The 12,644-nt window shown below is 55.7% G+C and overlaps 2 protein-coding genes across 4 annotated transcripts; both read right to left on the bottom strand.

Moving 5' to 3' along the window:
• Positions 1-1,780: 1,780 nt before the first annotated feature.
• GUCA1A (guanylate cyclase activator 1A) lies at positions 1,781-5,571 on the bottom strand. Its single transcript, XM_053998336.1, has 4 exons — positions 5,217-5,571; positions 3,022-3,171; positions 2,421-2,511; positions 1,781-2,108 (listed from the first exon to the last, which is right to left on the bottom strand). The coding sequence occupies exons 1-4, from the start codon at positions 5,412-5,414 to the stop codon at positions 1,948-1,950; spliced, it is 600 nt and encodes a 199-aa protein (XP_053854311.1). The 5' UTR covers positions 5,415-5,571; the 3' UTR covers positions 1,781-1,947.
• A 1,380-nt stretch (positions 5,572-6,951) lies between these two features.
• On the bottom strand, positions 6,952-10,284 carry GUCA1ANB (GUCA1A neighbor). 3 transcript variants are annotated; one of them, XM_053998345.1, is made up of 2 exons: positions 9,936-10,284; positions 6,952-7,353 (listed from the first exon to the last, which is right to left on the bottom strand). In XM_053998345.1, exon 2 carries the CDS (start codon positions 7,302-7,304, stop codon positions 6,972-6,974), a length of 333 nt encoding a protein of 110 aa, XP_053854320.1. In that variant the 5' UTR covers positions 7,305-7,353; positions 9,936-10,284; the 3' UTR covers positions 6,952-6,971. The 3 variants fall into 3 exon arrangements, with proteins under 3 accessions (XP_053854320.1, XP_053854321.1, XP_053854319.1); XM_053998346.1 differs by having other exon boundaries at positions 9,859-9,940; XM_053998344.1 differs by lacking the exon at positions 9,936-10,284 and adding an exon at positions 9,500-9,593.
• Positions 10,285-12,644: the final 2,360 nt, after the last annotated feature.

The following is a 12,644-nucleotide window of genomic DNA, read 5'->3' on the forward strand; positions in this document are numbered from 1 at the left end:
GGGGTCTCGGGTTATTTTGGGGGATTCCCTCGGGTTTGGGGTCTCGGGGTATTTTGCGGGATTCCCTCGGGTTTTGGGGTCCCGGCGCCGATCCCGGCGCGTTCCCGCTGCTCCCGGCGGGGCCGGCAGAGGGCGCTGCGGGACGGGCGCACACGGCGGGAGCGCGGGGGGAGCGGAGGGGCCCCAAAAACCGGGATGGGGACAGGGGTGGGATAACGGGATGGGATAACGGGATGGGATAACGGGATGGGATAATGGGATGGGATGGGGACAGGGGTGGGATAATGGGATGGGATAATGGGATGGGGACAGGGATGGGTCAGGGACAGCCCTTTTAGAACAACTTTGCCTTTGTAACTAGAGATCTGACTGGTCAAAGCTGCTTCTTGCTGCCCCTTGGGTGCAGAGGGGGGGCAGGGGGAAGCTCGGGCAGGGCTGACGGCGTCTGTGCCCAGGGAGGGTGCTCAGAAAGCCCACGCTGAGCTCAGCTCCCTCCCCGTGCTGGAGCAGAGCCAAAGGGCTCTGAGTTTTGTGCTGGTCATCTGTGGGGGAGTTGGTTTTGCTGCAAGCCAGAGAGTTACACTGTGAGTAAACAGCTCGGCCCACCTCTAATGAGGGGTTGCAGCTGCTCCCTCTTGCAGTGCTGTGAGTGGACAAGTTGGCCAACAAGGGCTCCTGTCCAGGGTGCTGTGGTTTGTGAGCCCGAGAACAACCCCAGAGCAGCTGTTTCTGTACTTGTGAGAGCCACTAAATCTGTCCTGCTGGAAACAGAAGGGTTGATTGCAAGAGAGAAGAAGCGTGACCTGAAATAATATTGTAAAACATCTTTATTAGCACACCGTAGCACTGGAAGTACAAAAGCTTCCAGGTAGAACTCTGTCCAGTGAAAAAGACACACAGGAGAAATGGTCAGGAAGCTGCTTATGAATTGCAAACACCCAGTGCTAAATAACAAAACTCTCAGCTGGGCAAGAAATCCTTCCTGGTGTCCTGCGCTGCCTCAACACACCGGGGAGTGCTCCCGGGGGTGAGGAGCTCCCTCAGCCCGGCTGCCGGGGCCCTGTGCCCTGGGCTGGCAGCCCTGCCCGGGGGCTGCACCAAGGGGTGCCTGGGCTGACCTCCCGGGCACTGCCCTGACCCCAGCCTGGGCCTGGCAGGAATCCTCGGGCACTGCGTGCTCTGAGCTGAGTCCCACCCTCTGTAGCAGCTCCCCCCTCCAGAACCCACAGAGCCAAGGGGGTCAAAACCTCCTGGTGCTCCTTTGCCAGCTGGGAAAACATGAACAGTCCTACAGCTCCCTCTCAGGCTACTGCATTGCTGGTTCTGCTTATCTGGAAGGACTTCCTTCCTTCCTTCCTTCCTTCCTTCTAGATGCTTCAGGGAGAAATGTTTCCTTACAGTCCAGGAGGTTGTTAAAAAAAGGCACCATTCAATGTTTTTAATGCTTTTAAACACAGAAAAGCCACTGCATTCACCCCTCCCCTTTTTCTAGCTCATGAATGTTTTATCTCACATCATCACTAATCACTGCTGATTAATAATAGCGAGTGAAGGAAGGAGTGACCAGAACTGTTGATTGCTTGCTCTGGAAATACAAATGGAAGGAGAAGGTTTAAGTCTGCTTTTCCAGGACCCCTCTCACCGGGGCCAAGCCATGGGCAGCCCCTGCTTGGACCCCGCTGGGGGGGTGTTGGCCACGGCCTCGGTGGGAATTTTGGGGATTCTCGACCTGCACAGGCTGGTGCTGCTCCCCTGCCCGGGGAGCACCGGCTGTCCCCTCTCTGCGGGTCCGTGTGGGACGAGCCCAGCTCTGCAGCCCTCCCTGCAGAGGCCTCTCCTCTCGCTGCCCGGGCACAGGTCTGTCAGTGGGGAGCTGCGGCCCCACAGCCCCACGGCCCCATCCGAGCTGGCGGTGCCAGGGGAGGCCAGGGGAAAGCGTCCCGGGAGCTACGGGGCAGCCTGGGCGTCCTGCCCGCCCTCGTGAGGGTTCTTGCCGTCGTTCTGGATCAGGCGCACGATGTGGGTCAGGTCCAGGCTGCGGGTGAGGATGTCCAGCAGCATCTCGTCCTTCTGCACGCCCTCCATGAACTCCTCCAGGGACAGCTCGCCTGCAGGGCACGTCCACAGAGCTCTGTTAAACGCCGCAGCCCGGCTGCTCCCTGCGCCCCCAGGACTGGCACAGACCCTGAGACCGGGCTCTCAGCACCGTGCATGGTGCCCCAGAGCCCAGCACAGACCCACCCTGCAGGGGCTGTGGGCAGCGTCCCCTCGGGCAGCCCAGAGGGGATGGGGAGCTCAACCTCCACAGGGAGCCACCCTCTGCCAGCTCTCCCCATCCTGGTGTTTTGGGACATCCAGCAGCAGGAAGTGCTCTGGCAGCCCGGAGTGCAGGGAAGGGACTGCCCGAGGAAGGGCCTCACCATCTCCATTTATGTCGATTTTGTTGAACACCATGTCTGTGAACTCCTCTGCCGTCATCTTCTCGTTGCAGCGGTTGATGGATCGAATGGCCTGGAGGGGACGAGGGGCACAGGCATTACTGAGAGCTCTGCAGGTGTGTGTGCCCGTCAGAACAAGTGGCCAAATGACCAGACAGGAAAGGCCAAATGCTTTTTCAGGGCTAAAACTTGTTTTCAGGCAGTTAGGCTTCGAAAGGAATGAGTCCTGTCTAAAAGGCTGGAGATTAAATCACCTAAAAAGGCAGTGGATGCTTTACAAGATTTAGTGGGCATGCTGGGATAAGCCAGAAGCCATTCACCTCTGAAAACCCTTAGATTAAGTTCAAGTGCTTATCTCAGCCCCAGTTTCAGTGCACAGGGTTAAGCAGGCTGCCAGGAGAGGACAAGGGGTGCTGGGTGCCCGGGGCTGTGGGAGGCAGCTCCAGCCAGGGAGGCACAGCAGCAGGCTTGGGCAGTGGCTGCTAAGTGACCATGGAATTCCCGGGCTGGAAGCTCCCGCTGCAGCCTCTCTGTCTCCCTGCACCCCCTCTGTGGCAGGAGTGGAAGAGCTGGCCCCACTCACTTTGATGATGTTCAGCAGCTCAGCCCGGTCGATGCAGCCGTTCCCATCCACGTCGTAGAGCTTGAAATACCACCTCAGCTTCTGATCCACCTTCCCCTTCAGCACCAGGCTCAGAGCTGCCACATATTCCATGAAATCTATGTAGCCATCCTAAAAGCAGAAGGTTAGAAGCTGAGGTGAGATTAAAAGCAGAGTCAGGCAGTAAGGGATTACCTTGGTCACTTCTGAAGTTCCCCCTAGAGCTGGTCCCTCCACCCTGAGACCAGGGGCTCGTGGAGCACAGTGGTGAAAGCCAAGGTTCCACCTGAATCTGTGCAGAAATGTTGTGGAATGATAGAATTATAAAATCATAAAGGCTGGGAAAGGCCTCCAAGACCATCAAGTCCAGCCTTGGACCGTTCGATGTTGGGAAGGCAGGGACTGGGTGGGTGGATCTGGCTTGGGGACTGGGAGCTGGCCTGTGCTCAGGGAATTAACACGCCAGGCATTAATTACCAGCCCAAAGCAGCGGGAATTCAGAGGTCAGAGAGGCTTATGCAGATGAACCCTGATAAATCACCCAAGCTCATCCTGCCTGCACACACCCGCAGCTCCCTTCTCCTGCCAGGGGTCTCATTTCCAGGAGAGGAGTACGTTCAGAAGTGACCCCAGCACGCTGCTGCCATCTCGGGCTGGGAAGGTGTTTCTCTGTGCCTGTGCCATTTCTGCTCCTGCTCCACGTCTGGAGCACAAACACTTTTATCTGTGACTTTCCTCGCGGGTGTTTGCCCACCCCAGCTCGTGCCGCGGTGTTTGAGTGTCCAGCTGGGCCCAGCACGGCGGCACCGCTGCAAAGCTGCTGGCATGAGCTCACAGCCACCAAAGTGCCCCCAGACACTGCCCGTGACGCTCGCAGCTTCCAGGAGGTTGTTGGAATGCCTCCTGCCCACCGCGGAGCGTTCCCGGGCTGTCTGAGGGAAATGGCTCTTGCTGTGCCCGTGTGGACGTGGCACCGGGGGCACGGTGCGTGCTGAACCCGGCAGAGCTGGGCCAGCAGCTGGGTCCAGTGGTCCTGGGGGCCCTTTCCAACCTCAGTGATTCCACGATTCCCACCACAGACCTCGGGCAGAGCGTAAGCCAGGGTTTGTCAATGAACAAAGGCACCGCCCGCGGGCCAGGGCCTTCCAGAGGGGATCATCTGCTTTATCCCACTGCTGCAGGAGCCAGATTAGGTACAAATAACTGCTAAGCCCCGTTCCCAGCAGGATTTCCTGGGCATCAATTCCCTTTTCAGGCATGCATTCAAACACGGGCAGTGAGCAAGGGAAAGGCCAAGGCACAAACCAAACACCTGAAGGATTTAGGGCCCGATTTGCATTTTTGTCAATGGGATTAATGCCACTAAGCCCTTTGGGTTGCCATAAAATAGATTCCTCATCTCACAGGAGGTGCAATTTGAGGTCATTTGCAAGTAGAGGAGGATGCAGTTTCCTGTTGGAGACACAGCATCCATCTTCTTCCCAAATCCCTGCTGCAGGACTGCATTCCCAAATCTCTGCTCTGGGACTGCATTCCCAAATCCCTGCTGCAAGATTGCATTCCCAAATCTCTGCTCTGGGACTGCATTCCCAAATCCCTGCTGCAGGACTGCATTCCCAAATCCCTGCTGCAAGATTGCATTCCCAAATCTCTGCTCTGGGACTCTGGGGTCCAGCACAGCCACAGCCTGGGCTGCAAAGTCTCTCCACAGGGAGCCCGAGCTCCCTATCCCATGGCATAAAATCAATCCCAGTGCAATCCATTTACAGTTTCAAACAACACAAACAGCCCCAGTCCGTGCTGGGGACTCGCTGTCCCTGCATGAATGCAGCCCTTGTCCTCACAGTGGCTGTCACAACATCCAGCCTTTCAGGATTAAAGGGCACTTCATTTTAAAGGGATCAAAGACTGCCAGATAAAACCCCACTGTTTTAAAAGGAAAATATCAGTTCTGGGAGAAGCCTCTGTGTCCTTGCAGGGCAGGCAGTGGGTGAGGAATTTTTTGCTGGCATTTTTCACGTTCCAGAACTGATTCTAGGTTTTATGAGGCCGCAGTGAATCAGGCTGCACTTACCCAGAGCAGTTTCCCTCTCCCACCCTGCCAGCCCCAGCACACGGGATCCCAGAGCAGAGCACAGCCCCTCCCTGCACGCCCGAGTGGGAAGGACAATATTTACCTTATTAAAGTCAAACGTCTCAAACATTTGCTCAACGTATTTGTTCGCTGCCGGACTCAGGTTTTTCAAGCCAAAAAACTGTTTGAACTCGTAGAGGGTGAGCTGGCCAGAAGGACACTCTGTCATGAACTTCTTGTACCACTGGTGGCACTCGGTGGTGCTCAGCTCCTCCACGGTTTTCCCGTCCATGTTCCCCATCTCCACACCACGTGCTGGTCCCTTTGCAGCCAAAAGCGGAGGCTTTGTGAAATTTAGGGGAACAGAAATCTCACAGTTCTGCCTTCAAAGCCCAGACGTCCCCAGCAGTGCAGGGTCAGGGCATCAGGAGAAGCCGAAGTGCCTGGTGCTGTGCAGATTCCAGCGGCGATGGACACAGGAGACTCGTCTGCCTGGGAAAACCCAAAAGCACAAAACCCTCTTCGGAGGGGAAGGTGACATTTAAGTACCCAGCAAATCCCTCCCCAGCCAATGAGGCTCGGAGGGGTGGTGGGCTCCTGCAAGGCATTAAGAGTTCAGGTTAAAATAGACAAGAGGTAAAATGGGGAAGTCTTGCAGATTACAGGCCCAGCAGGAGATTAGGAGGGTGGAATTTTCTCTGTGATGAGCTAATCTCTTAATCCACTTCATTTATCATTTTGGGGGGGGCTGGTGTCAAATAAGCAAGAACTTTTGGACCAGAACCAGAGTAAGAGGAATGAGAGAAAACCACTCTGAATCCTCTGTGCTGTTTCTGCTTTTTGCTCTCCCTTCACCTCACTCTGCCAGAGGATTCCAGAGGGGCTCTAGAGCCTGGAATTCAGGAAGGGGAAGCTCCTGGAAAAGACACACCAGGAGGGTAAATTTGGTGTGAGGAGACAAATATAGAAATGTAATTGCTTTGAATGGTAAAGGTTTAAGTTTGCTTTAATTACAGACAGCAGGAAGGGGAAGGGCCCTCTCCCCGCAGCTCCAGGGGTCCTGTCCATTGAGTGTTTTTTCCTCAAAATTGTCCCACCCTCTGCTCACCCCAGCAGTGTGTCCTGGCTGCTGCACTGCAGACTCAGCTCACGCCAGTGGAGTTAAATGCAGCTGCAATTTTCACTTCTGATGGATTGCCATGAAAAATTCTCCACGTAAATACAACCAAATCCAGTGTTGTTTTCACTTTGACATGCAGCATTCTGAGAAGTACTCGGGAATAAAATCTCCTCAGAAAGCACCAAGGGCCAGATCCTCGGCTGGAAGTGAAAGGATGTGGGTCCAGGGTGTCCCACAGAGTTTATCCATAACACACAGTTTACATCCAACAGCTGCACTTACCTAACAAGTAACAGAGGCCAGCATGGCTTCTGCACCACAGTAAATTAGGAATAACTCTGCTAAAAAAAGCAGCATTACACAATCGGAAAACACTGACGGAAAAGGAATTAAGCTGAGGAACACTAATTGGATGTGCTAATTGTGTACTCGCCACGGGGCCCCTGTTGTGCAAGGTGAGCCCTCAGCGGTGCCCTGAGCCCAGCCCAGCCTGTGCTGGGCCAGGTGAGCTGGGCTGGGTGGCCGCTCTCTCGGTGCCCTGTGCTGTGACACCCAGTGCAGCGGGCAGGAAAGGGCAGGGCAGGCTGGGCAGGCTCTGAGCAAAATCCACTCTGCATATTTCCCTGGGGAGCAGCGGCAGAGCCTCCCCACCCCTCCCTCGGCCGGGCGCTGCCCGTGGCTCGCGCGCCGGTGGGACGCTGGTCACACAGCCGCTGTCTCAGGGCTTTATGGCTTTATTTATGGCCCGGGCTCGGCTGCTCCCGGCTTGGGGCCGTGGAAGGATCTCCACTTCTTGGTGTCCGAGCTCTCCACGTCCAGGCGCTGCCGGCCGTGGCCGGTGCCCTCCTGGAAGCGGAAGCCGCAGAAGGGTTTTTGTGCCGTGCAGAACGGGGCCAGCGAGTTGGACCAGCCGGGCTGGTAGAACACGAAGTCGAAGGAGCTGAGGGGACGGCCCCCGGTGTGGGCAACAACCGGCACGAAGCGAGAGCCCAGGGGAGGAGCTGGAGGCGGCCGGTTCCTCGACCTGGGGGGTGGGTTGGTGGTCTGCAGCTTCGCTTGGGCCTCCTCCATTCCCTTGGCTCTCGTGGTCTTTGCCAGGGGCTTCTGGTGTTTTAGCCACCTGTGGAGTAAAAGGTCCAGAAAAACGCGTGGCAATTGCCCCCAGCCCTCACCATCCCCAGCAGGAGAGCCTGGAAGCTCCTGCAAGGGCAGTCAGGGCAGTGTGAGTGCTGAGGAGCCGGGGGTTTGCACATCCTTAGCCAAAAATCTGAACTGGGTCCGCTTAGAGAGAAAGGGACTTTAAACTCAAATCATGCTCTGGAAATACGGAAGCGACTTTAAACAAATGCTGAGAGAATATGAAGATGAGACACAAAGGACTCGATTCTCTCTTGACTCTCAGTTACAACAGTGATAAATGCCAGCAACACACGCTCCTGGCGAAGCTGTCACCAGCCACAGCCATGGCAAACCTGCCTTCAGAAGGGTCCAACACGATCTGACCCAAGAGGATGTAGCAGAACCTGACACTGTCCTTTGGAGCACCTGCTCAGCAGCTCTGGGTGCCTCTGCAGGGACCCCACAGCTCCCTGAGCCTCCTCCTGCTCTGGGAATGGCTCTCCCTGAATCTCCAAGTGGGTTTTTCCCCCAGCAATGTGAGGCACAAGGAGCAGCGAAAGAGCCCTGAGCGTTTGTGAGAGCCCTTTGCAGAGGAGGGGTGGGCGTGGGCCCCAGGACACGCCGGGCTGGCCAGTGACCCGGTGCTGCAGGGCTCTGCTCGGCTGCAGAGATGTTTCTGCTGCTCTTACCTAAGCGTGACTCAGTTCCCCTTTCATTGACGACGCCTCTGCGCGAATGGAAACTGGCTCTTCCCTCAGCAATTAGCCACCTCTACTCCTGCCTGTCCTAAATGAAGGCTTTGCTCTTTGCTTATTTTTAACCTTGTAAAGAGGTTTCCTACTTTCCGTGACGTACTTGGTGCTATTTCCGTTCCCTGGCTCCTAAATCCATTAAGAAGGGGAATACCTACAAATTGTTTCAAAATCTCCTTAAAGCCTTTGAGGGGAATCACCAGATCCCTACCAGTTCACCACCTCTTTTTGTCACTCATTTCTCCAGGGCAGATGCCAGATGCCTGAAAAGCTGGACCTCAGCACACAGCGGTTATTTCAGCAGTTGCTGCCGCAAGGAAACCTCAGTCCACTTTCCCCATGGGATAAAATAATGGGATTTCGACTCCCGAAAAGCAGATTTTGTACCACTGCAGCCACTTCAGTGAGGTTTGTGCACCCCTGTTCCCAAATTAAATTGTTCAGAAACTGCTGTTTTCACACACGTGTGTGCTGGTAGCTCCTGGCCATTTTCACTTTGGAAGAGACAAGTACACACACGACTGTGCTGATGCCTGTGCACCCACCCAGCAGGAGCACTAAAGTCATGTATTTGGGGCGTGGAGGGGAGGCTGGAGCTGCCTTGGCAACCCGATTGCTAAGTCATGCAGATGCCTTCAGGATGAGCAAGCCTGGCTGGGCGCTGGAGCCCCGCAGTCCCTCCAGAGCCGGCAGGTCCCGAGCCAGGCGTGCTGAGCTCTGCCTCTGCTCTGCCCTGGGGCTCGGCTGTCCTGCGGGTCCTGCTCGCCCTCCGGGGCACCTGGAGCTCTGCAGAAACCTCCTCCCTGCCCGGGTGAATGCACCTGCTTGCGTGATCCCTGCCTTGTGGAGGGGAAGCACCAGCTTAAGGTCCTTAAGGTGCTATTTATGGCCCTGCCAGCGCTCCTGCCTGAATGAAGAGTCCCACTAATCCTATTGCACCCATTCCTACGTAGAGACATCCCTAATCCCTCCCAAACTGCCTGGTGTCCATCAGAGCAAATCCCCTGGGGGGTCCCAGGGAAAGCTGGCTCAGTCATCGGAAGCAGGAAGGTTTCAGAGGTGCTCCCTGAGGAGGAGCTCCCTGGGCACACTGCCAGCGCTGTCCACCCAGAGCTATCCCAGAACCATCCCAGAACTATCCCAGAGCCATCCCAGAGCCACCCCAGAGCCATCCCAGAGCCATCCCCGACCACCAGGTGTGCTCTGCCCGGAGCTCTCAGCACCACGGGGGCACAGCCGCTGAGGCAGCAGTGGGATTTGCCAGCAGGGATGGGATGAGGTGTCTCACTGACATCACTGCGACCTTGTCACCCTCGGGCAGGGATGTGCAGCCCCAGGAAGGGGCCATGGCGGGACGGTGTCCCTGCTGCCCGGCTGTGAGCCTGGGACACCCACCTGAGCTTGTCTCAGGATGGAGGCCCCGCAGCGCGGGACTGCCTGGGGCAGCGGCAGGAGCCAGCACTGCCGGCGCGGGCAGGGCTGGTTGGCAGGGCTGTCATTGTGACCACGGGGGCCATTGTGACCACGGGGTGTCACCGGGGTGCTGGATGGCACAGGGGGTGCAGAGGAGTGCAGGGGCTCAGCCACGGGCACAGGATTTACAGCCCTGGGAGCCGCCGGTGCAGCTGGGGCCGGGCCAGGCTCTGCAGGACACTGCTGGCCCTGCCACCCCCAGCTGCAGCGTGGGCCCCCTGCCCCCATCGGCACGAGCTGCTCCTCTGTCCCGGGAGCTGTTTGCTGTTCTGCAGGCACACCTGAAGGTTTCTCCTCACATCCCTTCCTCCTCCAGGTCCGGCCCGAGCTGCCCTCGCTGCACAAACCCCTGTCACACCTGCGAGTGCAGCAGGAACCATCCACATCTGAGGGTGCAGCTCCTCACCCTGATGTGAAAGCAGATTGTTCTGGGGTGTTTACCTGTATTGGGATCAAAGGCAGCCTCACACTGCGGTGTGTTACATCACAGCAGTGCTCACATGGCTCTTTCTATGCCATAAAATCTGCTGGACATCTTCCAAGTGCTTTCCTGAGCTTTGTGCCCAGCCCAGCCCACCAGTCCCTTTTGCTGTGTGGCCTCAATCACGCAGGAGTGACAGTTGTCCTTCCTTAAAAATACAGCCCAGCCACTCAACTTGGCAACTTTCCTGTGTCTCTGGAGTTTGCACTTCACAGAAGCCACCGTGCCCAGCAGCACACCCGGCCTGCTGCTCGTGCTGCTCCTGAGCTTTTCCTGCCCTTCTGAGGGGAGGTCTGCGCCTTGCTGGGAGGTGGAAGGTAGAGAAGAAACATCTTTCATCTGGAACAAACAAATGGGAATGTGCACAGGAGCCCTGGCAGAACGGCCTAGCAGCTTGTGTTCTGTGGGATACTAAACTCACCTCAAGATGCCTCGGTGCTGTGAGGGTGATGTTTTCCTGCGCTCACCACCCAGGGTGAGGCAGCAGCGTCGCTGGTGGGGTGGCAGGGCCGGGCTGTGGCACCCCCAGCCCCGGGGCTCGGGAGCACCCCGAGCAGTGGCAGGGAGCCGAGTCACCCCTCCTGCTCCCGCAGGGCAGCGCGGCCGCCCCGCAGCCCCTTTGAAGTCTCCTTGCTGTAATGAGATTTTGTGGGACACCTTTGTGCACGAGCCGGGGCGCTCTCATTCCACAGGATTTCATTGGCTTGGCTGCTGCAGCTATGTACTTTTTTTTTTTTTTTTTTTTTTTTTTTACCTAAAGAGAAATAAAATTTATTATAAAACATGTTGATATAGCAAAGACTTAGCTGACTTCTTGCTCTGCTGTTCTAGGCAGAACAAAATGTGACTGAATGCTCTCAGGAAAGCCAAAACAAAATTACAGAAGCAGTATGTTGCTGCACTAAAATCACTTTCTCTTGATAATTTCTGGTTTCCAGCTGACAGGATGGCTTTCTTCAGTAGCAGTATCATCTTCTTTGTATACTTTCATGTTTTTATCAGCTTCAGCCGTTAGCAGTCTGCTTTCTGACTGGTCAAAACCACAAGCAAACACTCCTGATTCACTGCCCAAAGAACCCGGCTGTACAGCTGCACGTGCCCTCTGGAAATTGTGTCCAGTTCTCCAGTCCCAAAGGTGCCGAGTACCATGAGCAGCTCCTGAGACCAGAACGCTGTCAGAACTTACAGCCAGCATGTTTATAACAGCACTGTGACCAGAGAGGTTCAGAATGAAGATCCCGCCTGGGAATTTCCACACAGTGACAGCTGTGGTTCTGTTGGAGCAGGGATCCTGTAGAAGGGTGGGGTTTTCCTCTGAAGGTCCAGTGGTGGTGTAGATGGGCCTGGTCTCCCTCTGGGAATGCAGTGGGCAAAGGCTGCTGTGGTGTTCCAGACCTCAGATTGTATCCAGGTAGGAATGCTTGGCTCCTCCCCTGGGCACAGCCTCTCCCCTTGGGATGATGGAATTTTCTCAGCCATGCAGGGACACTCACTGGCCATGGACAGCAGAGATCTCCTGGAGGGGGGATGAGTCGTGGAAGAGAAAAAGAACATTCCCCCACTTGGTTTTAACAGCTGGTGATAGAATACATGCTTCTGGTTACATCTTGCATTGCAGCCTAAGACAGTTTAATATTACTTTTCTGCATTGTAAGATATATAGTTGTTTTCTTTTAAGAGAGAAGACCACCCTGACTAGAACAGCTGTGAGGAAACACTGATAAACACCTGCTTGTGGATGAAGAAGACACAGTGTGCTCACGCTTGATTTTGTCAAAGATTCTATTGCTCATTACAACCTCTGCTGTTTTATCCTCCACAGATAACCTGGAAGAGTCAGTTGTGGTTCTACATTATGGCTGTTATTGGTTGTAAGCTGGTTTAGTGTTTGCCTTTGTTTCTATGATTCTGTGTTTCTGTGATTCTGTGTTTCTGTGTCCCTGGGATTCTGTCCCCCTGGGATTCTGTGTTTCTGTGACCCTGGGATTCTGTAATTCTGGGATTCTGTGATTCTGTCCCCCTGTGATTCTGTGTTTCTGTGACCCTGGGATTCTGTAATTCTGGGATTCTGTGATTCTGTCCCCCTGGGATTCTGTGTTTCTGTGACCCTGGGATTCTGTAATTCTGGGATTCTGTGATTCTGTCCCCCTGGGATTCTGTGTTTCTGTGACCCTGTGACCCTGCCCGAAGCTCAGTAGCACGCTTTCCCACCCGGAGCCGGCTGCAGCGCTGCTGTTTCCCAGTTTCCATCCCATCCCCTCTCTTCCCCGCAGGCAGGACAATCCCTTCTCCCCCTGCCCGCTACAGCCGGTCCCTGCAGAGTGCCAGGGCGGCTGTCTGTCTGTCTGTCTGTCTGTCTGCAGCGGCGTTTCCGTCTCACAAACAGCACTTAAGATAACTGTCAGGACAGTCCCACTAATTGCAGGGCACAGAGCCGCCCCTTCGGCGCGGCCGCTGCTCCGGGAGCGGCTCCAGCCGGGGAGAGGCGTCGGAGCAGCGCGAGGGAGCCGCAGCCCCGGTTAAATCCCCCGGAAAATCCTTTAAAGTATTACAGCTCCTCTAGCACAGCCACGGGATTGAATTTTA

The sequence above is a fragment of the Vidua macroura genome, chromosome 24 (assembly GCF_024509145.1).
Source record: "Vidua macroura isolate BioBank_ID:100142 chromosome 24, ASM2450914v1, whole genome shotgun sequence".
Classification (NCBI taxonomy): domain Eukaryota; kingdom Metazoa; phylum Chordata; class Aves; order Passeriformes; family Viduidae; genus Vidua; species Vidua macroura.